Genomic DNA, 25,619 nt, shown 5'->3' with positions numbered 1-25,619 from the left:
GTATTTCACCCCCTTGATCACAAAATATCTTTACATTTCTAAACAGATTTTTATAGGGTAATTACCACATTTTCACCCCCATTTACATCAGAAAATCTTAATAAATTTCTTTACTTTAAATAAAATACTGATAAGGATAAATTTTAACATATTATTTATCCCTCCGCCGTTCCGGGAATCGGATGAAGCTGGGGTAGCTACTTCTACACAATATCACTAAATTGTACACTCCCAAGAGGGTAGGGGATATAATTCGAAACAAAAATTCGGTATAAGCTAATTAGGGAAAGGGTGGATAATTTTCTGTTATTGTTTTCTGAAGGGCGGTGTAATTGAGGTAAATTACCTAAACACAATACAGCTACCGTAACTCAATCACATCCCAATAAGATAGGAAGCTGCAATTTGGAATGGTTAATTATTTATTATTTTCATAAGCTCGTTAGGAAAAGTGAAGAATTCGTATTCCGATATTTCGTGATTAAAGGTGTGATTTGGGGTAAATACACCAATTTCAAAATTGTTAATTGTCGCAGGTCCCCGTAAGCTATAGGGCAAAAATATGACACAAGGTTTCCTTGGTTTTCCTTTTCCTTGGAGAAATACCGATGTTTTATTATTAACGTGGTATAATCTCAATTTGTGGAGGTAATGACTGAGTTATCTTCCAGCATTCCGGTGTATCACGCAATGGATAGTGGCTAAATGGTCGTCAAACACTTGGCATGGCTACTGAAAAATAATTGCTGGAATTTACTTTTCCTCCACGTTGTTAACTTCTAAAAATGTCAGTAGCATTACTGTTGTAGGCATTTGTACCCTTGACCTTATTCCTTGAAAAGCAGGCGCTTTAATGAATAAAATCCAGGTTACCAGGTAAGGTGTTCAATCTCTGAACTTTCCAATGTGAATTTAAATATTTCTCTATAAAAGTATAACGTCCCTACCTCATTTTCCCCCTGTCTTATTTGGAAGGAAATGCCACGAAACATGACAGTAAAAACATGCACGACATAAAGCTGTGTTTAACTAACGTTCGAACTCGGATGGGTCTTGGGCTGTCTAAGAAAAGAACATCCTCTAGTTAGATAACATTTGTTTTGATTACGTCAGTATTGACTCTCAGCTGCTATCTGATTGACCTTCACAAAACAGCCGAATGAGTATCGCACTCGCGGGGAGTAACATAAATTCATTCTTCTTTAATAAATACTGAACGAAGCAAAACAGAGTGCATGTCAGGGTAAAGATATTCTTCGGTCAGGTATGATGCTCGAAATTTCTCTTGATGTAAATTATTTTAGATTTAAACATTTTTCAATTGTTTTAATTTCTGAGAGTCTTAACAAGCATATACACATATCTTGTGTTTCCTTTGTTATTAATTGTACTTTTAAAATTCGTTCGTTGGTAGAAAATCGGGTGTTATTGCAGAAGAGCTTATGTCTTATTACGTTACTTCCAACATAACTCACGCCTTGGTAGAATATTATCTATATAATTATAAAAGGAAGCGTCTGTCTGTCTGTCTGTCTGTCTGTCTGTCTGTCTGTCTGTCTGTCTGTCTGTCTGTCTGTCTGTCTGTCTGTCTGTCTGTCTGTCTGTCTGTCTGTCTGTCTGTCTGTCTGTCTGTGCGCGATGCCCAGCAAAATCTACAGCACGCAGAGATCTGAAATTTTGAACATAGGTAGATGGAAAGGGGCCCAAATGCACCTAGAAGCCGGAATTTTCATTTTCGCTTTCGTTGGTGAATTATGAACGATAAACCATCGGAAAACGTGCATTGGGATATGACAATCCAACGTGCTGTCACCAAGATTAAATGCATAGAGTCTCTGTCGCTAGGCAACGTACATAATATAGGTAGAGAACACAATATTCAAGGAGCCATTTTACGTCCAGGGCATAGGAAGCTGTTTTGGTTACATGGTGTGAGGGGATATGCCGGTGTTGATGATGATTGGTCCGTCGGATCGGGACGTTAAGCCTTGAGCTACTCAAGAGGAGTGGGCTATGTGCCGGCGCCGGGTTTCATCCTCTTCATTCTTGCTATCATATATCATGCCCGATGTTCTACACAGTTACAAGTCTATCGACTACACGGCAGAGCTTTGAAAGACTTGGAGTCACCTGGAGTACCCTCGAACATCTTAGAGCGGACGATTGTGGCACCAATTATCCTTCTTAAGAATAAGAATCATGCCCTCTGCACTGAACACGACTCTGTAACTGATGACTAATATTATTGAAGCCATTCTCATGATTGGGCATGCCGCGAGCGAAGTAATATTCATTCCTCGGATTCGAATAATTTCTTCGGATATACAGTTTAAGTTTAGATGTCTGCAGTGTTCAAAATAAAATTTCTCTATGTAATAATAAAGCAAGCATAATCTTTTTCTTCTTACTATATATAAAATGTATGTATGAATGTATGTATGTATGTATGTATGTATGTACGTGTGTAAATGACACATCTCATCCTAAACCACCGGAGCAATTTCAACCAAACTTGGTACACTTATGACTTACTATCTGGATACGAGCACGGTGGGGGTAAGCCATCTGTAGCTCCCTTGGGGATAGGGGGTCAGAGGGGCAAGGAATAAAATAATCGAAAAAGTGTCAAATCCACAGTTTTCGGGGTCGCTGAGATGAACAGTGACGCTCCCGATTTTTCAACAGTCAAAGTTCAGCTCCCTTTCGCGTGGGGGGCGAAGAGTGAGTGATACATAAAATTAAACGAAAATAATGTCGAATACATAGTTTTCGGGGGTCGCCGAGGTGAACTGTATACTCCAGATTTTTTTGTATCAGGAGACAAACCACGTGAGGGCAAGACAGCCCAGGAACCCTTAGGGGCGTGGGGCGAGGGGCTCAGATATACAAATTAACGAAAATAGTGTCGAATCCATACATTTCGGTGTCGCTGAGATGAATAGTGACACTCCAGATTTTTTAATGTCCAAGTACAGCTCCCTTTAGAGTGGGGCGAGGGGGGGGTGATATATAAAATTAAACGAAAATAGTGTCGAATACATAGCTTTTGGGGTCGCCGAGGTGAATTGTACACTCCGAATTTTTAGTATCAGGAGACAAACCAAGTGGGGGTAAGACAGCCCAGGAACCCTTAGAGGCATGGGGGCGAGGGGGCTGAGGTGTATAAATAATCGAAAATGGTATCGAATCCGTAATTTTTGGGGTCGCTGAGATGGACAGTGGCACTCCGGAAATTTTTAAAGTCCAAGTTTAGTCCCATTCGTGGTGGGGGCAATGGGAGAGTGATATAGCCATATGTGAGCCAAATTCTGTGTTTGAATCTGTCACATAAGTATCTGAAAAGTAATTCACTGTGTGAAAATCTTACACAAATTTTACCCTATTCAACGTTTCTAAAACGTGAATTGTGGTAGACAGCTGCACCTGTCGTTATCATCCCAACTCCATTACTCGCACTTTACATTGGAAACAACGTCTGCGGTACTCCATATGGTTTTTCTCGGATAACGCCAATTTACATGCAAATTAAAATTATTATTCACTTCATGTACAGTAATTTACTTCGATATCCGTATACAATTTGGAATACCGTAGCGAAGCACGGGTACAACTGCTAGTCGTATATAATATACAAAGCGAATACATTGGATGGGCAATAAAAAATTATGAATTTCAAAAATGTGTTTCTCCTATTGTTTCATGTTTTACACACTCATTTCAAAATTTCACCACAAACACAGTATGTTACTGGTTATACTTTAAGGCAGTGTTAAGGAAATACGGGTAAGCAAGGTTCGGCACAATGTACCATAAAAATAATTATTCAGATCATGTTTAAAATCTTCACCAAAATAGTTGAGAACACCTCGTGAAAAAATGATATATTTCTATCTATCGCATATATCTCCCCAAAGATGTACTTTTCGCATATCCCTTAATATTTCGAAAGCATTCATGTTACTGTGCGGGGTGAAACAACAAAGAGAAGTGTGTTAAAATATACTAAATTATGTTCCATTTGCAGACTGTTTAGATGGCGAACGAATCAACAGACCTTTCAGTTCACTTAAAGACAGTCTGGAAAATGGAAGTGTCAAAAAGAAAAGCAAAGCAATATATATTACATTTCAGAGGTGGATAACAGGCAATGGTATGATAAACGGGGTTAAAATACAGGTTGTGAGTTTCACTAATAGGAAACGCCTCTCAGATTTAATTGGGGTGAAAGTTCCTTATTGGATCACTGTAAGTACCCATCTGTTAACATACGGAAATATCTTCATTGGGGTTATCATATAAATGGGATTGTAAGTAAAGGTTACAGATCTCTGCACATGGTTATGAGGGCATTTAGGGGTTCTAGTGAGGATGTAAAAGAGAGGGAATATAAGTCTCTGGTAAAACCGCAACTAGAGTATGGTTTCTGTGTATGGGACCCTCACTAGGATTACTTGACTCAAGAACTGAAAATAAACCACAGAAAAGCAGCTCGATTTGTTCTGGGTGACTGCCGGAAAAAGAGTAGCGTTACGAAAATGTTGCAAAGTTTGGGTAGGGAAGACTTTGGGGAGAGTAGACGAGCGGCTCGACTAAGTGGTATGTTCCGAGTGGAGAGATGGCGTGGAATGACATAAGTAGACGAAAAGTTTAAGTGCTGTCTTATAAAATAAAAGTAGGAAAGACCATAATGGGTAGTTAAATGTGGAATTGTAGGCGAAGAATTGGGGCAAATATTCGTTTATAGGAAGAGGAGTTAAGGATAGGAATAACTTGCCAAGGGAGATGTTCAATGAAGATCTAATTTCTTTGCAGTCATTTAAGAAAAGGCTAAGAAAACAGCAGGTAGGGGATTTGCTACCTGGGCGAATGCCCTAGATGCAGATCAGTATTGAGTGATTGATTCCTATGGCTGGAGGGATGTGTTTTTGTGCCGCGTTCAGCATTAGACATCATGATTTGGAAAAAAGGCGTAATTACATTTTTCCTACGAGTTCATCTATTCGCTTATTTCAATCAGTTATCCATCCGACACACTTAATGGGCCTCCGTGCATATGTGATTCCTGAATACAATGTCACTCCAGCAGAAATTACTCTCAGCGTTACAATCAAACTTTCCTTTCCTTTGCTTTCATATCAAGAAAAATGAACCTCACCGTTACGCACTCTACGAATGTATGTTTGCATGACTCATTTACACACTCCTGCAGTGTGATATATTTAAGGCTCATTTTCCTTTAGTAAAATTAACACAACGAATATTGTTATGACGGACTAAATATCCATATGAGGCTGGGAGGCGTGAACCGTCTTAAGGAAAATAACTGGTGGGAAGAGGATTGTGAGATATATAACCTTTTGCCTGAACAGCGACGATATATACCCTAAAAGAATAAATGATCGATGAACATGATGAAGCTTTTCAAGATTTTTTTTCATTTTGGCAAATTTGAGTTGATCGTTGTTTTCTTCTCTCTCTTAGTCCAACCCTTCGTAAGGGTGTCGTGGCATCATGCGACAACCCTTTTGCTGATCTTCCTCCAAGAGTCTCTGCTTTGGGCATGGTGACTTGCTTGCTGTAAGCTCAACCTGGTCAAGTTCTTGATCTGCACCATCCATCGAAATGGCGCACGTCCTCTAGGTCTTCGGCCTTCGACTTTTCCCTCTATGATAAGTATTTCCATTGCCTCCTGTCTTCTGGCTATATGACCAAAATATCTGAGTTGTTTTCGGTTGATAAGGGTCGACAGTCTTGTTCTGATGCCGAGCTGTTGCAGGATCAATTCATTAGTACAGTGTGTTGTCCATGGTATTCGAAGTAATGTCCTATAGCACGATATTTCTAGAGCATCAAACCTGCGGCGATCCGCCGTCTCCATCGTCCATTGTCCTAGCCAGTTGTAAAATAACACGCTATTACATGTAGTAAAATTTTTCTTGCTCTGAACGATATTGAAGTAACATTTTAACGGGCGAGTTTTTCATGTTGTTAGGCGAGCACAGCTGTGAACTTGTATCCGGGAGATAGTGAGTTCAAACCCACTGTCGGCGGCCCTGAAAATCTTTTTCACGTCGGGCAAATGCTCTGTACCTTTATTAAAGCTACGGCCATTTCCTTCCCATTTCTAGGCCTTTGATATCCTATCATCGCCTTAAGACCTATCTATGTCGGTGTGACGTAAAAACAACTGAAAAAAAGAAAGAAATAATATTCTCAGTTAGGACTATGTACGTTGTATAAGTCATGGGTCTAATAATTATACGCCACAAATGTTCTATTCACGAATATTGTCATTTTAACAACAAGTAAAGCAGAGGTATTGTTTTACAGGCCTGCTGATGCAATGATGCTCATATAACCCACAGGTTTGTGCGAAAAGAAATCCATATTTGCTTTTAAAGTCTACAAATGTGTTGGCTAAGATTTCAATCATGGCTAACTAGGTGATAATTTTGATGATATTCCACTAGACCATCACGAACAAAATTTTATGTCCATTGACTCTTCTTTCTCCATTTCTTTCCTTGCAAAGATTGTTTTAATTTTCTCTTGGATCATTTCGTTTCAGAATTCATAATACAGTACTATATTGACTACACGACAACATGTTGTTTTCAATATCTTACGTAACTGTGATGGCCTTTCTTGTTCTTGAGTGCAGTACGACTTCAACGGATTCATCTAATGAAGAAACATTCCATTTTTCAATAAGCAGTAAGAAGAACTCATCGCATCACCGTATATTGCAGGTATGTTTGATCTTAATATTATATTATGATACTATCCTGTGGTTAAACAGACCGTATGATTATACACCAGCAATAGACACTGTGATCATGAAGAAAATTTGGCGTAATATTGTCATTAAAATTAAACACAATAGCATTTTGTGAATAGTTCTTGTATTAAAAATATATTTATAATATTTTCTTGTGAGAAACTAGCTTTATGAAGATTGCTGAAATATAAGTAATATCCAAATATTAATGGAAATATTAGCTACGGAATAATAAAATAATCAATTCAAAATACGACGTGTTCATTTCCACATCACTGCATGGTATACAGCTGGTCACTTGAGTGCACTCATCTTGACACGAGAAGTCCTTAAGGAGGTAATTTAAATGAAACGTTTCGAAATGTTGTGTAATTATTGTTGAATTTTCTCTGAGATTTCGCATTCTGAAATTACTCCGTTCTACGTAATTTAGCAGCATTTGTAGGACTAATATTATTGTACAATGCACTCAATTGTAGAAAAATGATATCTCGTATCGTATTTCATTCTAGGTATTTTATGAAATTTTATGTCTCCGGAGTTAATTAGCCTCTTGTCGGCCTTCCTGACATAGTACAAAGTACAAAGAATCACTTTTAACCTGAATAATCAATAATAACCATTATTAGTATATTATTTATTTGAAAATATATTCGTAATTATGTTCCTCGACTGATTGGAATGGGCAGTGGCCTACGGTTCAAAATGTTCCGAGTTCCATTCCCGTTTCTCTTTCTCATATTCTTCGGGAGTCAGAAAATGCACCCTGCCGTGAGACTGTTATTAATCTACCTCAAATAATACTGAACGGCTTGGAGAAAGTCATAAACTTCTTATTCCTACTCTCTGTCCCAAAGTAATTATTATTATTCATGATGGCACTTGCAGAATGACTGATAACAAAAATATAAAATAAAGACCGTCGCTGACATATGGCGTCCACAATTTAATGGAGGAGAATATGTGCGAATGTTGACAAGCAGGCAAATTGCATTATACGGATTTTAATAAATTATTCATATCCACTTTACGAGAAAAAATCTGCATAAATATAAAAGTTATCCCTAATCCTTTCCAAACAAAATACTTTTCAAGGGCGTATCATAGCAGATGTACTATGAAAGCAGATAGGGATATTCAAACATTTTCATGTAATTTTTTAACGGATGACTGAAGTCAGCGCGGATTCTTATAAGTAGGGAATATTACTTTGTGATGTGTTCGTTGAAATGCCTAGGTTATTTAAATACGGATTGTAATGTCATGTGAATATGTTTCCTTTATAACTGATTCTATTCCTTAATAACCATCATCAGGTTATCTCTCGTAGATTTAGTGTAACTGAAGCAACCGATTTATGTTTGGCCTTTGATCGGATGACACTTGACAAAAGTGCCGTAAGAAAGCCACCCCCTCAAATATATATTACAATCAATATTACCTCCTTCAATGTATGCTAAAATACTTTTTTGATATGTTATTTATTGTTATAGAATTAACGTGTTATCTACTGAGATGATCAATATTTAAATAGTTTCTTTTCAACAGGTAAATCTGATGAAAGGTATAGGAGGAAATGCAAACAGCAGCGGAGAGATATTCTTGGACGTGGAACACGGCCGATCCATGCACAATAATAGTGAACTGGTTCGTCTGAGCACAACAGTCACTGGTAATACTGAGCTTTATGTTAGTCAAACCCTTTAATAGTACTTCTGGACATTTCTTTGAATAATTACAGGCTATCAATTCATGACCAAACGACAATATTCATCATACACATGCTGTAGTAACACACAGTATGAAGATGGTATGTATTTTTATTAAAAGCAAACTCCCCGCAAATTTCTTAACGGTATATCAGAGAAAATGAAATCAGGACGACCTGCTGACATTAGGTCATCTGAACACCTCCTACTTCTTAATGAACGTAAGTTTTCGTGGCTCATTGTATTAACACAAAGAAGTAAATGAACTGGATTAAAGCCACTATATATGTATTTATTAATAATAAAGCCAAGCTTTCTGCCAAATTACATTGGCCTTCATCAGGGCATGTGAAGTTTTGCCTCCGACAGTGAGCAAAGAAGTTATCTGAAGGAACATGGAAATCATGCCCGTACCATCCACGGCCTACTCCACTAACTGGACTCAAGGATCGTGGCGCTGTGCTGTGCTGTGCTGTGGTGTGGTGGTTGGGAAGTTACTGATGCACCGCCCTCTGTCGACAGTTTGAGTGCGTCCCGCTGTGCCATGGTGGTGTTATGCATGTATTTCTGCAGTACAGGTCTCCATGTATTTGATTACTTGAAGCCGTCTTCCCTGTTGATGTTATTTGGGCGCAGCTCTATCTCTATGGCTTCCCTCATAAGACGAGCATAGAAGTCTTTTACAGGCGCGATGACCTTCGCCTGGTCAAAGAGGATTTCATGGTCTGTACTGCAGAAATGTTCTGCTATGGCAGACTGGCTTATAGCGTTCTCCGTGGAGGATGAAAGAGCGACATTCTTTACTGATCTGATGTGCTCTTTCACCCTGGTGCTAACAAGCCTTTTTGTCATGCCAACATATGAACAACCACAACCACATGGAATTTCATATACGCCCCGGTGTTTCAAGACGTGGCTTCTCTTTGACTGGTCGAAACAGGGATTTGAGCTTCCGGTCTGCGGTGAAAACTGGAATTATATTGTACTTCTTAAGAATGCGCCCTATTCTGTCAGTTATACCTGCCACGTAAGGAAGGAATACTTTTTTCTTTTTGCTGTAGTCCTGGTTGGTGCTATTCAAGTTAGGCTCCTTGATCTTCACAGCTCGTGTTATGTCTCCAGATGTATAGCCGTTTTTCTTCATGGATGTTGTCAGTTCTCTCATTGCACTCGAGCGGTTATCATCTTCTGCAACATTATACACCCTAGTATATAACGTTCGAAGGAGAGCTGCTTTTTGGGAGGGGTGGTGATGTGAAGACTTATGAAGGTTTATTTCAGAATGTGTAGGTTTCTTGTACATTGCATGGCCTAGTGTACCATCGTTCTTCTTGTATATTAACACATCAAGAAAAGGTAATTTGCCTTCATTTTCTACTTCCATTGTGAACTTGATCTTACTGTTAATGAAATTTAGGTGCGCTAAAAATTCATTTAAAGTTTCCCTTTCATGTGGCCAGACCGAAAATGTGTCATCCACGTAACGATAGAAGCACTTAGGTTTCAATGGCGCTGTTGTTAATGCAGTAGACTCAAAGTGTTCCATAAAAATACTAGCAACCACTGGTGACAAAGGTGAACCCATTGCTGCTCCTTCTGTCTGTTCGTAATAATCCCCTATGTAGTAGAAGTAAGTGGATTTTAAACAAACTGCTGCCAGATTGGTCAAGTCCTCAGACAGGTATTCTCCGATGTAAGCAAGTGTTTCTTCTACAGGTATATTAGTGAAAAGTGACGTAACATCAAAGCTTACCAGGATGTCACCTTCGTCCACCCGTAGTTCACGTAACTTCTGCAAGAAATGTTTCGAATCTTTAATGTGATGTTCTGTCTTCCCTGTTTCTGCCTGTATCAGTGATGAAATATAGCGGGCTAACTCATGGGTCGCAGAACCAATGGCACTCACGATTGGTCTTAGTGGCACGCCATCCTTGTGTACTTTTGGGAGGCCATAAAAGACTGGAGGTACCGGGTCTGAATTTAGTAAGGACTTCTGCAAATGTTCTGGAAGTGTTGAGCTCTTCACTAGTCGAGTGACTTGTGTATTAATTTTCTTAGTGGGATTCCTAACTTTCTTATACGTTTCTTCTTCCAGTAGGTTGTTCATTTTTGTTTCGTAATCAGTTGTATTCATGATGACTGAAACATTACATTTGTCAGCTGGAATTACAATTATACTCTTGTCTTTGCGAAACACATTAGCTTCTTTAAGTTCACCTTTGGTCAGGTTTTGACGTGGTGGCTTCGCTTTTCTAAGCACGCAAGATACATCTTGACGAATTTCTTCCGCCTTATTTAACGGTAAATCTCTGATGGCACACTCTACCCCACCGACAGTCTTCTCTACTGGGAATCTTCTCGGTGCCACAGCGAAGTTAAAACCTTTCTTTAGCAGTGATATTGAGTTCTGGTTCAGTACTTTATCAGACAGATTTACTATGACCTTGTTATAATCTAATTCCGGTGGTTTGCGTTGGACCATTTTCTGAAATTTCCTTTCTTGATTGTCTCTACTATACTCTTTTACACGTTCGGCCTGCTCATACGTTATCCTGTCTATCAAGGCCCAATGTTCAGTTTAAAGGTTAATGCTAATCTCCATGAATAAACTGAGTATAATTTTATTGTACTTATCCAAATCCCTCCAAGTTTGTTGAATTTGATTTCGCAGCATGCCATGCAATGTACAAGAAACCTACACATTCTGAAATATACCTTCATAAGTCTTCACATCACCACCCCTCCCAAAAAGCAGCTCTCCTTCGAACGTTATATACTAGGGTGAATAATGTTGCAGACGATGATAACCGCTCGAGTGGAGTGAGAGAACTGACAACATTCATGAAGAAAAACGTCTGTACATCTGGAGACATAACACGAGCTGTGAAGATCAAGGGGCCTAACTTGAATAGCACCAACCATGACTACAGCAAAAAGAAAAAAAGTATTCCTTCCTTACGTGGCAGGTATAACTGACAGAATAGGGCGCATTCTTAAGAAGTACAATATAATTCCAGTTTTCACCGCAGACCGGAAGCTCAAATCCCTGTTTCGACCAGTCAAAGAGAAGCCACGTCTTGAAACACCGGGCGTATATGAAATTCCATGTGGTTGTGGTTGTTCATATGTTGGCATGATGAAAAGGCTTGTTAGCACCAGGGTGAAAGAGCACATCAGATCAGTAAAGAATGCCGCTCTTTCATCCTCCACGGAGAACGCTATAAGCCAGTCTGCCGTAGCAGAACATTTCTTCAGTACAGACCATGAAATCCTCTTTGACCAGGCGAAGGTCATCGCGCCTGTAAAAGACTTCTATGCTCGTCTTATGAGGGAAGCCATAGAGATAGAGCTGCGCCCAAATAACATCAACAGGGAAGACGGCTTCAAGTTATCAAATACAAGGAGACCTGTACTGCAGAAATACATGCATAACACCACCATGGCACAGCGGGACGCACTCAAACTGTCGACAGAGGGCGGTGCATCAGTAACTTCCCTCCCAACCACCACAGCACAGCGCCACGATCCTTGAGTCCAGTTAGTAGGGTAGGCCGTGGATGGTACGGGCACGACTTCCATGTTCCTTCAGATAATTTCTTTGCTCACTGTCGGAAGCAAAACTTCACATGCCCTGATGAAGGCCAATGTAATTTGGCCGAAAGCTTGGCTTAATTATTAATAAATATATATATATAGTGGCTTTAATCCAGTTCATTTACTTCTTTGTTTTACCTCCTACTTCTTTTCAACCATTATACAGTACATCTTTATTGGTCCAGGCTGCTGCTATCAGCGCACATCAGGTTAATACAGTTTGGTCCAGTACTTTCCAGTCTTAGCGCTGTACCAAATGAGTGTGGACAGATGTTACCGCGGAGCAGTGCGTCAACAGTTCACAGTAACTCAAGTCCTATTTTACGACGTTCTGAACCGCAGATGTGGTCCTCAAGATGATTATATCGTTTGGCTCTAAGCATCTGTCTGATCGTTTTACAAGTATCCGTGCCGATACATCTCCGTTCATCCCTTTGGAAAGGAATAACGAAAAGTACTTATTGTTAGCTGTATGTTTATCAATCTCAATATTTCACTGCATTTAAGGTGTTATTAGATATTCGTGTATGAATTATTGAAAATATGAACTGATTTGTCTGAGGACTTCTTTTAACTTTATAGGAGAGTTTCGTACTCCTGCGGTAATATTCCCAACAACAGAACATGTCTTATAAAGGAAAGGAATCCTACGCTGATAACGTAGTGGAGTATGCGATGCAGAAACAGAAACACAAGGCCTGAATAACACACAACTATTGCCGTAGTCGAGCATCTAGAAGACGAAGCTATGAAAATGTTTGGACTAGAACCAGGGGTAAAATACTTTCTCTAAAGCAGTATCAGCGTCATCAATTTTTCCTAAGAAATACGTTACTTTACTACCAGAAATTTCCTACATCTAGACCTCCGGATGATAGGCAGCAAGTAACTTCGAGCTGGGTATTTGTCCATGTTGAAAATAGACACATCTGGATAAATAACTAATAATGAATAAGAAAGAGAGGAGATAAATTGAAAAGGGAAGACTTAATAGGAAGAATAGCCTAATAATTCCTTATTCATAAAACTATGCACACTGAACAATCTCTCGCGTTTGTTCTCTTGTTGTCGCAAGATATTTAAATAAGAGTTTCTTCTCAACAGATAAATCTGATGAAGGATACAGGAGGAGCTGCAAACAACAGCGGATAGATATTCTTGGACGTGGAACACGGCCGATCCATGTGCAACAATAGTGAACTGGTTCGTCTGAGCACAACAGTCTCTGGTAATACTGAACCTTCTGTTAGTCACGCCTTTGACATCGACATGTTGTAGTGTTCCTTGCATTGATGACAGGAGTTGACGTCAGCCAGCTTGGAAATTAAGTACAGATAGACGGGCTACAATCCAGCAGACCACTCTGAGATGCAATATTGGATAACTACGAAGTGTTGGTAGCAATTGAGTCAAGAATGCAAAGAATATGTACTGACAAAGAAATGATTTGTTTAGCTACTGACCGTACTTGCTCAGTCAAGTCACAAGGATAAGCCCCTTCTCTACCCTTCACGTCCCTCTTCAGCACATCCCACTAGTATACTAGCTGTCAATCAACATGCGATAGATCCGCCAGCAGGTTTTACCTTATGTTTCAAGTGCCAAATTGATTTGAGGCAGTTATAAATCGTGCACTACAGCAGTGACGGACGATGAAACTGACACATCTCACGTTCCCTCCAGGATTAAAACTTGTCGTTTACGATAATCTGTACGCAAATTACAAGATCGTAACTCAGGCGTTTAAGTTGTAATAACTACTGTATTGCTTACGATAACCTGGTGCTCTGTATATTACTGATGGTGGTTACGATACATTATTTTTTACTTTGTTTTCACCCTCTTTATTCATTTGACGCTTACGAATCTTTGCCAGCATGTGCAGTGGAGTCCGACTGACGTACTGTTTAAACAGCGTAACCTCAATTTTGACAAAAATGTCGCTTACGATACTTCGCCTTTCCAGGGACTATACATTTCTGCTGCACTGTTTATTGGCTAAATACTTGTCACTGTAGCTCAAAACCTATAATAATATAAAGGCATTTTAATATCGTCTTTGTCTCCTGGAAAGTAGGAAAGGTAGTAACGCTCCTCTGTTTATAACCCGATTAATGTTTAAGAAGATGCTTTATTTATGTTTCAGTGCCAGAAACTCCGCTTCGAAGAAGTGATTACGAGCTATTTCCTGGTTTAGGCTACTACAAATTACACACCACAGCACAGCTATGGGAAACAGCACAAGAGATCTGTGTGAGAGAGGGAGCCCATCTGATTGTCATCAACTCCGAGGCCGAGGCCAATGTTGTGAAGGAGTACTTCTCAAGGAAACCGATATTTTCGGGATCATCGTCATCAAACTGGATTTACGCTGGCTTCCACGATAAATATACTAAAGGAGACTTCGTTACTGTTACAGGTATGTTTAATAATTCTGGGAAAATTATTGGGGAACTGAAAATAATTTTGAGCTGCAAAGGTTTATATTCCGTGTGTTGAAAATCAGTTCAATTCACTCCTTTCGTGGTGGTATAATTGCGATATGTCTTGAAAAAGGATTTAATTGGACACTGATAAATTCCACGAGACGACTGGGAATCAGACTCAAAACCTTCTGAATATATGGGAGTTACGCTGATCATTCTACCCGGGAGTTCAAGTGATATCCCGGTATGTCTTTTTTCTGAGGTGCACCTGTTATGTATTTACACTGATGACCATTAGAACGAGACATAGCTGTCGTTTTAATGAAATGACTCCGTAGTTTCCCAGGGAATACAATAGTACGGTTTACTATATGTTGTGATATAATGAGATCTCGTAACGGAAATGTGAATAATAAAAGAGCACATAATGTGTAAGACATGAGATCTCAGGTTATTTGACTGCGGCAAGCTTTCCTGTGACTTGTAGCATCCATTCAAACTTTGAAGTAGGTCAGGTATCAGGCTATCCGCAGATCATCATATCAAGACCCAACCGCCAATACGTGGTTTCGTCCAAACCCCCGACACCGGGGTCAATTGCCGTAGTGTTCCCTGCATTGATGACATAAGTCGAACTTAGCTAGCTTGGAAATTAAGTACAAATAGACGGACTACAATCCAGCACACCATTCTGAGATTCAATACTGGATAACTACGAAGTGTTGGCAGACATTGCGTCAAGAGCTACCTCCTCGCGATGAGGTATATAAGACGCCGTACCCCTGAGTACCTCTGGTTACCACTCGTCACATGGCACAAAATCTCCCATGTTTAACGGAACACCATCGTAAGGCACAGGAAGAATGGAAAAGGTCGCTTAGATTTATCGATTGGTACGATTAGAACGCAGGGCACAAGTGCGTCCTTTCGCATATGAGGCAGTGGATGCCTCTTATCAGTAGGGTGTGGTACATGCCAGTGTTAGTGTTATCCTCTTATGGAGACTGTTGAGCTAGGACGAACTGGGACCCGCCGTACATCGCGTTCTGTTCCTAAGAGGAGAAATTCCGATCTACACGAAAGGTCTTAGAACTATAGCAGTAAGTTAATTGACAATTATTGGAATAAAATATACAAATAAGATATTTGAATTACGGATTATAAATTTAAATAAATTTTCTTTTTAAAGGTGTAAATAAGGATTTAAGGAAAGGAGAAGTTTTCAAGGACAGAGCAGGCAGCATTTTAAATTTTAGTATATAGTGACTAACTTTTATTCATTTTACGAGATACCTGTTGTCACATAAGGTCCCACAAGCGCAATGTAAGAGACCTGTACCTACAGCAAAAGAATGAACCGGCCATCGCTCACGAAAGGTAGCCGATTGGTTCGATGTAAAGTCAACGGATGTAAGGAAGCTTGCCAGTCGTATTGAGCATATATCGGTTGCTGTCTATGGAGTTGTGCACAATGTAGACTCTGTCTCATCTAATATCTACACATATTGGGAGACTATGTAGCAGTCATAGATCTGTCTCTTCCCCAAAACTCCTTTTGGTTTGTGGAGTGAAACACACAACGCAATGGCACGATCTTCAGGATGAAACTGGATGCTGCACGTTATTAGCCGGTTGTTTGTTATTCAATTGCTCATCAGAGTAATCTCACATACAAATGTGTCTTTCGTTTCGTTTTTATAAGGGTATTGTACACAACTGATTCGATGTCAACACTCAAATGTATCATTATTAAACAGGAATATCATAACCTGATAGATTTCGTTTCATTTTTAGGTGTTTCCCTGTCAAAGTCCGGCTACACAAAGTGGGAAAGTGGGCAGCCTAACGGCGATGACTTCGGTGGACTTAACTCTCAGACTCAATTGGTGGATGTTCCCGGCCACTATAAACTTGGCTTCATATGTGAACAGGAGCTGTGACTTTTCTGATAAATTTCTGACTATATTTCTTTAACTTCTATACATTTTTCTTCATAAAGTTGTCATTGTAATTTAAGAATGGATTTGTAAAAAACATGACTACTATTAAACAATATTCATGTTTACTAACCATAAAAATTCTAGATAAGTTGTGTGAAATTATTACTTAACTACTAAAATTTTAGTGTTTTGGTGTTCACAGTTGACGAGAGAGCATTGGTTTTACTAGCTGTATGAAAGAGAGAAAAATAATATCAGGAAATGAAAATAACTTAGGTAGTATTGTCTGCAGCGAGGATTGTGAACCACGTGACCTTGTAGCGTTACGGATGTTTGTATGTCGCATTGAAGCAGATATCCGAGCCCTAGGTTCACCCATGTATGTGTATGTTCCGTCTTCCGCCCTAAGGCTGGTTGGATCTTCAAGAGCTCCGCCATCAGCTGTCATGGATGGCGTAGGCATCACTGAAGAGGCGTACTAGGGAAATGAGTAGTGAGGTTGTTTCCCGTTGCTTTCCTCACCGAGCCAGAGGTTGCTCTTGTATATCAGTCTGCCAAGCCCACTGAATTGCATGCACCAACCGACCCTATGAGCAACATTTTCACACCATTAATAGGAGGGACTGACTGCACAAGAAATGGCATTACTAGCATCGCTCATACCTCAGTCACTTTCATATTGTCAAAGCCAGGGATAAGGCAGGGACAAATCAATGAAAGTAACAAAATTGCTCTAGCCCATACCAGAAGACATAGTGCACTGTAAACACTAGGTCCTGCCAGCAAAGGCATAGGTTCACCCATATCGGATGGGTATTTAACCAAATAAAACATTTATAATTTCTTCATAGAAAAACAGCCGAAATTTTGGAAGTTAAAAGGCTGGCATTCTGCATTATTGACTGATATTGCCTTGTAATATTATTTAACTTGCCTTAGCTCTGTTTATACTGCAAAGAAAAACTATCGTATCTAACTCTCGAGGACACACAGTTCTCTCTGTATGATGTAATGGTGATGGCTTTCTACGTAGTAAAATACTGCGGAGATCAAATAATCTCTCATTTCGTTCTCCGGGTGGTGATTTAATGAGAAGGGCCAATAATCAGGAAGACCAAGGAAGACTTTCTGAGAGTCTGCATGCAATGTTATACGTTTCAATGACTGTGGTAGGTAAGATATTCTAAAAAGGGAAGTTGATAGGCTTAACTTAAATATATTTGGTATAAGTGACCAGTCTAGGAAGCCAAGAATAACGGCCGAGAGTATTCGTCGTGTTGAGTACACGACACCTCATAATTTGCAGGTCTTTGAGCTGAGGAGTGGTCACTTGGTAGGTCATCGCTGCTTCGGGGCTGTAGCGCTATTGTGTTGTTGTTGTTTTTTTTTGTTTTTTTTGTTTTTTTGTGGAAGTGAAGTACGATGGCTGGAAAAGTATGATATTTGGTCAGGAGACTATCAACACTATACTACACAGGAGAAATGCTAGAGTTCGCTAAAAATGGATAATAAGGAAAGTAGGCCAGCAGCTGAGCTAGTATGCCCAGCGTTATGAACGAATTATTGTTGTCAAGGTAGGCAAGCAAATGACAATCATAACAGAGAAGGTCGGTTTACAGCTAGTACAGCGGACCATGGAGAAATCGAAAGAATATACGAAGAGAGGCATGATATAATTCAATGTGAGAAAGGAGATGAGGATCTAATTGTGCTGGGAGACTGGAGTGCAGTGGAAGGGCAAGAAGGGGAAGGCAATATAGTACACGAACACGGACTGGAACAAATGAATGGAACAGGTAGACCGCTGTTATATTAATTATTTATTCCTTACAGATACTTGGTTCAAACAAAACAAACGACGGCTTTATACGTGATCTCGACTTCGCGACACCGGAAAGTATCAAAAAGAGCCTTCCGCTTAGGAAGAGTTTCAGAAACTATGTGTTTGATAGAAACTTCCCAGGAGGTAACGTGAGTTTTGACAACAATTTGATGGTCTTGAAATCTCGTCTGGAGAGAAAGAAAATTTAAGAAAGAAGGGATTTCATGGAGAGGGGATCTATACGATTTGTAAAGATAAGAATGAGAGGGACTTTTGGCATGAACATTCTACTGTACTGTAGGTGAAAATATAATGTCTGAGTGAAACATGATAGATCAGGAGTATAGTTTTATGAAGAATTAAACCTGCATGGTAGCTGAAGTAGTGTTTTGAAGAAAGGAAAAATCAAGTAATTATGAGCTGGTAACTAACATGTTACTAGACGTGACTGACGAATAGCGGAAGAACAGGAATGCCAAAATGAGACACTGAGAAAGGAATGCAGGCGAATAAATGAAGAAGTAAATAGAATGTGAAATACAGCTAAGGAATAACGACTAAAGGGGAAGTTCACAGATGTTGAATGTTGTATCATTATCGGAAAGTTAGATGCTCCTCATTTGAAAATCAACGGAACCTATGGTGAAAAGACAATTAAGTGTTTACATTTTGAGAGGCTACATGGAAACCCACCTCTAGTGAAAAATAAGGCAGAAATTAGCAGCAACATGCTATTCAGTAATGTCCAAAGACTGTGGCGTTCCCTATAAGCGACGCACTTCGTCTCGACTCGAACGTCGTGGTAAATGGGAAAGCGCTACCCGTTCATGGGCGGAGCGGACTATAGAAATGAGCCCCTTGTATACAACTATCCACCAAGAATATTGGAATATTCACATAAGAATGCGCGAGCTGGCAGGGACCGTAAACAACCGCCGAATTTATATCGCTTGTGAACAGGAAATATAAGAAGGGGCCAAAATGAAAAGGTATTGGTGATGCTAAAATGATCCTCTATCTTGGCACAAGCTCTTCGCAAAACGCGGTTCCTGTGGGCATTATTCAGAAAATCCGTTATGCCGTACAACAGCGGTAAGAATCGATCTGAAAACGACAGCTATACATATCATTTTCTGCAATGCACCGCAAAGTGGATGGACTGATTACGTAAATTAAGTATTCTGGAAACAGTTATGGGCTCACATTCAAAAAATTACCCCGTGAGGAACATTTTAAATTTTGGTGGTGTCCTGAATGGTCATGTTGGAGAAGCAGGAGATGGATATACCTATTGCTATGGAGGCCACGGATATGGGACACGAAATGATGGACGACGCTAGATGTTAGACTTTGCTGAATCGGACAATTTTGCCATTGCCAACACATTGTTTAATACAGGGTAAACACACATCATTATACAAGTCAGTTGTGAGCTTTTCACTCAGAATGATTACTGTCCGATACGCAGGTGCGACTTCAAGTTCGCATTAAGTGCAAAATTAATCCCATCAGAATTCATTGACCCTCAACATCATCTGCTTGATTTGGACGCTCGAATTGGGCAGATAAAACCACCTCGTCCTCAGAAGTTTGGTCCGGAAATAATAAAATATTGCAAACTCTACGGGAAAATGGAGATGTTCTTGGCAAAGTCAGCACTGTTAATATTTATTTATATATTTTTTGGTATGTCTCGAAGTGCAAAGACCTTCTGTTCTGCATATGACCACTAAGATCAAGCAAATCATGCCATTGCTCATATGAAATTTCATAATCTGCCTCTCTAGTGCTTAAGTGAAAGCATCTGACCTCTGTTTTGGGAATATTTTTGTATGAGTCTCCATTGGGTGAAATACTTGTGTAGTTTGTTAAGGTCATCCGTTACAGTTCCTCCTCTGCAAAATCCAAGGCCAAGTCGTCAGCATAACCGAACTTCGTTGCACTGGTATTAGGTAAGTCCGAAATATGAAGGTTGAAAAGTGCAGAGGGTATTAGTTTTAGCGTGAACAATGGTCAACATGCAGAAAACATGTCGACACAATTTACTGATCAGATACACACGGCAGCAGATGACATTCTCAGAAAGGGAGGAATTGGTTAACGGTTTGTGGTGTAACGAAGACGTACATATAGATTTCAAGGCTAAGAATGAGGACAATAAGACCAGGCGGAAAACAAAACTACAAGCAGTAAAATGTGTTTAATTCCGTCGTGAAACGTTTTTAGAGTGACAAACAATAACCACTACTAAGGCCAGTAACACTCGATACGGCAGAGGATGCAAATAAAATCCTACGCCTGTAAAAACACGGCACCGATCAACTGAACGTTTTGGACATGTCCTGCAAATTAATGATTCCATCTAAGGTCTTCTCCGAAACTCTCTAGCCATTTTCGACAGTTGAAGGAACTACTACAAGATTATACGTAATGAAGAATTTCTACACCAAGCGATTCCATGTGGTGATACGGTTGCTGAATCTGTCCTGCCAATTAACATCCGAAAAGTATATCAAACTCTGAGTAAGCTGAGATGTGGCAAATCAATTGGACCAGACGACGTAGCATCTGAGGTAGTACTTGTGGTCCTTTTCAATCGCATATTGACGGAGGATGCCTCCCCACACTCTGGCTTTCGAGCACTACCATACCATACCGTACCATACCAATCTGGAAGTGTATAGGTGACGTTGGTGACTGTTCAAACTACCGCCCAGTCTGCCTACTCTGTCATTCGTTAGAGATCTTTGAGAGAGTCAGTTGACCCTGAATCATAGTCCATATATATCCGGAATCCAGTGTGGATTGGGGAAAGGTATTAATACAGTTCACCAAAGCTCACCTATTCATCGATACACTTAGAAAGAAATGTCAACATCTGGCCTTTCTGGTTGTGGAGAAAGCTATAAATAACCTACCACATGAACTCAAACCCATGGTACTCTGAGCGAATGAAGTTCCGGAAGTCCGTTGTCAATAGATGCAAATTGTGAAGCTGAATGTCACAATTCGCTATGAGGGACATTGTCTCACTTTCAAAAATTGATGCCTGCCTGGCCATCACATGATAGATATATATATATATATATATATTGTAACCGTAAATGCCGTTCTTGGCGTAGAAGAGCATACGATTCAACGCAGGGCGTGTACAGCACAGAAATGGAGTGCTACAGAGGGAGAGAGGTTTGTTGAAATAATGTCTTATTAAAAAAACAGAGTTTATTAAGAAAAGTTCAAATTTCATATCATCTCAGTACAGAAGAAACACTGGGAAGTGTCCTTTCCTTGTCCTACGACTGGAGGCGTTCCTTGAAATCTGGCTGCTCCTGTCGTACGACCATGTGCCCCTATCCGCACCATGGAACCACGATTCCTTCCTCGATGGAAATTCCAGACGTTGTGGATGGTCTGGAATTTCTAGAAGGTCTAGACGGTCTAGAAGTTCTAGTAGTATGGGCGTGAAAATTGGTCACATATCGGATGAACGTGAATGCACGCGCTTATGCCATGAACGTATTCATTTGGAATCCGGTTTCTGCGGAGATGAGAGATAAAATAATGAACTAAAACAAGGTTTATAACACACAGAAATCGTGTACTCGAATAATGAATCAATAACTATCACACGGTAGAATGTCCTCTTGTTCTGAAACTAATCATGTCAATAAAATCGAACACGCTATTCAGTCTTAGCACATGGAAGGTAAGTAAGCGGGTTCAAATGTCAATAAAATCGAACTCGCAAAATAAATAGCCAATTAAAACTATACGATAATGTAACTTCGTATTGTCGAATGTCAATGAAATCGACCTAGTAAGTTCGAAGAATGTGACACTTGGCATAAGTTGTTTTCTCACTTGATAAATATTCCTATGTTTTTGCACAGTTTAGAAGGCAATCACTTTGATCGGATGGAAACGAAAATATTTTACTTGTGAAATTATTCCTGTTCACGTGTGTTAATTGAAAAATAAATTGAAACTGACTGTTCGTTAACAGTTCTTGGTTCCATCACTCGTAAGGTTGATAAATACAAGTTCAAACATACAGTTCACAGTCTATCACCTACGAAAATATTTCTAAATGTTTTAGAATTATTTACGCACGAAACATATATTGATTCCCATAGGGAACCTGAAATATTTATCCCGAAGTCTCTCATATTTCATTGGCACTGCCGCTAGCTCAAAGTAGCTTACGAAGTGGCCTCTACGGTATGCATTAGGCATGCGTATTGATAGGTGTGCTATTTACTAACTGACGAGCACAACTTAGCACACTGGGGGGAAATACTGGCAACCAGGAATGAGTTACTTGGAAAATATAAAATGTCCAAAAACAGGGCAACTATACTGGTATTATAAATTTACTCATCGGGGACAAATATTTCAGGTTCCCTATGGGAATCAACATCTATTTCTATATCTATTTCTTATCAAGACCTGGCACGACCACTGGTCGTTCCAAAACACCTTTAAGGATTTAGACACCGACGGTCACGGTCCCAGCAATGGTTCAGTAGGATGAGCTACGTATGTAGCTGGGTTACGGTGGTATAAGAAGTGGAGGGCTTCGGGCCTCGATAAGGAGAGTGACATAGTAAAAATAATAGGTATCGAAAACAAAATTAATGGTGAATGTGTTGAATGTTTTTGCGTATCAGTCAATTGCGTATTATTTATTACTATATCATGTTATAATTCAGGGCTACCATCAGCTCTTCTTCTTACCATTAAACATAACACTTTCCAATAGCCAATACTAGTTTATAAACCTCAATTTTAGGGAAATGGATAAATGGTGAGTTAGGTAGGACATGTAAGTTGTAGGTAATTGGCACCCTGCACACCACATACATATTCCGACATATTACAAAATAGGTAGGAAAATATACAGTACATAACAACCCCATATTTTGATATACATAGATAGATGGATTTATGGTTTATTTTAACTGGCAAAGATAACAACACGTGTCAGTCACTTATACTTATCCAGGAAAGTGACCATAAGTGAAATTAAAAATTACTCCAAATATAACAAAATGCTACGCCAGATAGAATAGGCCAGCCAGCTTGTCTCGAAAGAATTATAGAACTTCCTGGCATGGCGAACGCTATAACCATTACAATATGATAATACTGGTTGCAATATAGAGCACTAAAGAAATATCGCCTTGGAGAACTTTAGCAACTTGACCCACCAAGATACGTACAATGACAGAGAGTCCCTAGCCAACAACAACAACAGAGTGAGGACCACACCACAGCACACCTATGTCTGTGAGAGGCAACACAGCAGGAATTTCAGAGGACAGTAACTATATTGTGGATAAAGAGAAGCTCCGTAACAAGAAGCGCTGACAAATTACTGTAATTCCTTTTCATAAACATACCAATAATCTCAAGTTCATCACAATATAGCGAACAATATCTTACAAACTAGAAATTTATGAACAACTATATTACCATATATTAAAGAGATTACCAAATGTTCCCTAAGAGCACTTACTTGAAAAGGCTACATTCGGGATAGCCGTGCCATAAAAATTTGCTGTCCTTCAATTCGAGCACAAAAACGGTGTGAATCATTTTGAACCAAGTGCGGAAAAGCAGTAACTTGGAGATAAATTGACCGAATATCGAGCGACACCACTGCTCCTGGCAATATTCCTTTCGGGTTTGCGATCAAGTTTTTAGATTCAGTTGTTTAGTGTCATCTTCATAATTTGATAATAAACCTTAAAAATGTGTTCTTGACCCTTAGCGATACTAGTTGAACTCGCTCTGGATCTATAAAAGCCGGCTGTAGGCCTATATATGGACCTTCCGATGGATCGGTATGATTTAGCCACACGACATAGAATGAGTGAAGATGTAATTGATTTGTTATGCTCGTTCAGTCCACTTAAATGTGAACTTGCTGATTGCCAATACTTTTGGCAGCTCTGAAGGTGGTTTTGCGTGGTTTCTTATTTTCACACATTAATTAATGCCATGGCTGATTGCTTTTCACTCCAAGTCATTTCCTGTCCCATCGTCGCCACAAGACCTATCTGTGTCGATGCGACGTAAAGCAACTTGTAAATAAAGAGGATTATCCCCTTGTAGTTGTCGGTTAAAGTTCGCAAACATGGCGAGCGTATCTATGATGAAACGATTTACAATTTTAGTCTTGCGACGTTTCGTAGTATCTCGATCGGTATACCTTAGATTGAATTAGAAATGTAGACTTAGTATTTTATTAAATTTCTCGCGTATTACTTTATATTTACCATATATATGTCGAATTTGGTACGCGTATAGCCAGTGGACCTGTCAATATGCCTACCAACTTTCATGATTCTATCTGTCATATAAGGATGCCAAACAATGCAATAACAGGTGGAAAAATTAAAAATTACGTAAAATAAAATATGCAGCTCAATACAGTGTATAACCGATGAAGATACGACAAGAGTCAAAGGAACAAAGTTGTAGCTCTCTTGGAACGGGGTCAATATCGATCCGTCCGCTTGGTGATACGACTTACCGTTTAGCCACAAAATACCTCAAAACGAAGGTCTGAATCTTCTTTTAATTTGCTTCAGTATTTCGAAATATTTCAGGGGGAAAATTTTAATCATTAGAACATCTTGGGATTTCACCGTTGGTTCCAGATTATAATTTTGCCTAATTTCAATTTTGTCGCGCACCTGGAAGATAGCTTACGCCATTTTTATTGGGCTAAAAATGTAATATTTATTGGTAGCCTGTTTAATACAACAACACAACTTTCATATTCCAAATCTCTCCGTCAATAACTTTCCAGTTGGCATTCAATTACCCTCATGACCACCTGCTAGAGAATCTATATTATATTCAGAAATGATAGGGATGTCGTAGCCAAATGTTATTTTCACTGAATTTTACCAACATCTGGTCGTAGTTCGAAACGCGTACAATACATATATGAGCGTTTCAGTGAATAAACGAGTCCATATGTTTAATAATCAGATAAAACTGGTGGTCACATCAAGAGTATTATCTGGCCGAAACGCAAAACAATAGACTTCTCTTTCTATGATAGAGGACAAGATATTTTCACCCTCGTTAATATTATTACCTGGACTTCCATTTCGCAATCTCATTAATGTATCTAGATACAACGAGGTAGGGGCTGCCTGGCCGAGGCGGTAAAGGCGTGCTCGGTTCTCCCGGAAGGTCGTGGGTTCGAATCCCCGTCAGGTAGTCGTAAAATTTAAGAAACGAGATTTCCACTTCGGAAGGTGCATATGGCCCTGAGGTTCACTCAGCCTACACCAAGAATGAGTACCAGGTTAATTCCTGGGGGCAAAGGCGGCCGGG

General features: G+C 39.6%; 1 protein-coding gene across 1 annotated transcript; it reads left to right on the top strand.

The window, feature by feature from the left end:
* The first annotated feature begins 1,197 nt into the window (after positions 1–1,197).
* On the top strand, positions 1,198–16,718 carry LOC136858657 (hemolymph lipopolysaccharide-binding protein-like). The gene is made up of 5 exons (XM_068225655.1): positions 1,198–1,264; positions 6,569–6,749; positions 8,327–8,450; positions 14,228–14,500; positions 16,302–16,718. The coding sequence occupies exons 2-5, from the start codon at positions 6,606–6,608 to the stop codon at positions 16,445–16,447; spliced, it is 687 nt and encodes a 228-aa protein (XP_068081756.1). The 5' UTR covers positions 1,198–1,264; positions 6,569–6,605; the 3' UTR covers positions 16,448–16,718.
* The last annotated feature ends 8,901 nt before the right edge of the window (positions 16,719–25,619 follow it).

This window comes from Anabrus simplex, chromosome 1 (genome assembly GCF_040414725.1).
Source record: "Anabrus simplex isolate iqAnaSimp1 chromosome 1, ASM4041472v1, whole genome shotgun sequence".
NCBI lineage: Eukaryota > Metazoa > Arthropoda > Insecta > Orthoptera > Tettigoniidae > Anabrus > Anabrus simplex.
Note: the sequence above shows the minus strand (reverse complement) of the source record. Positions and strands in the feature narration are given on the sequence as shown.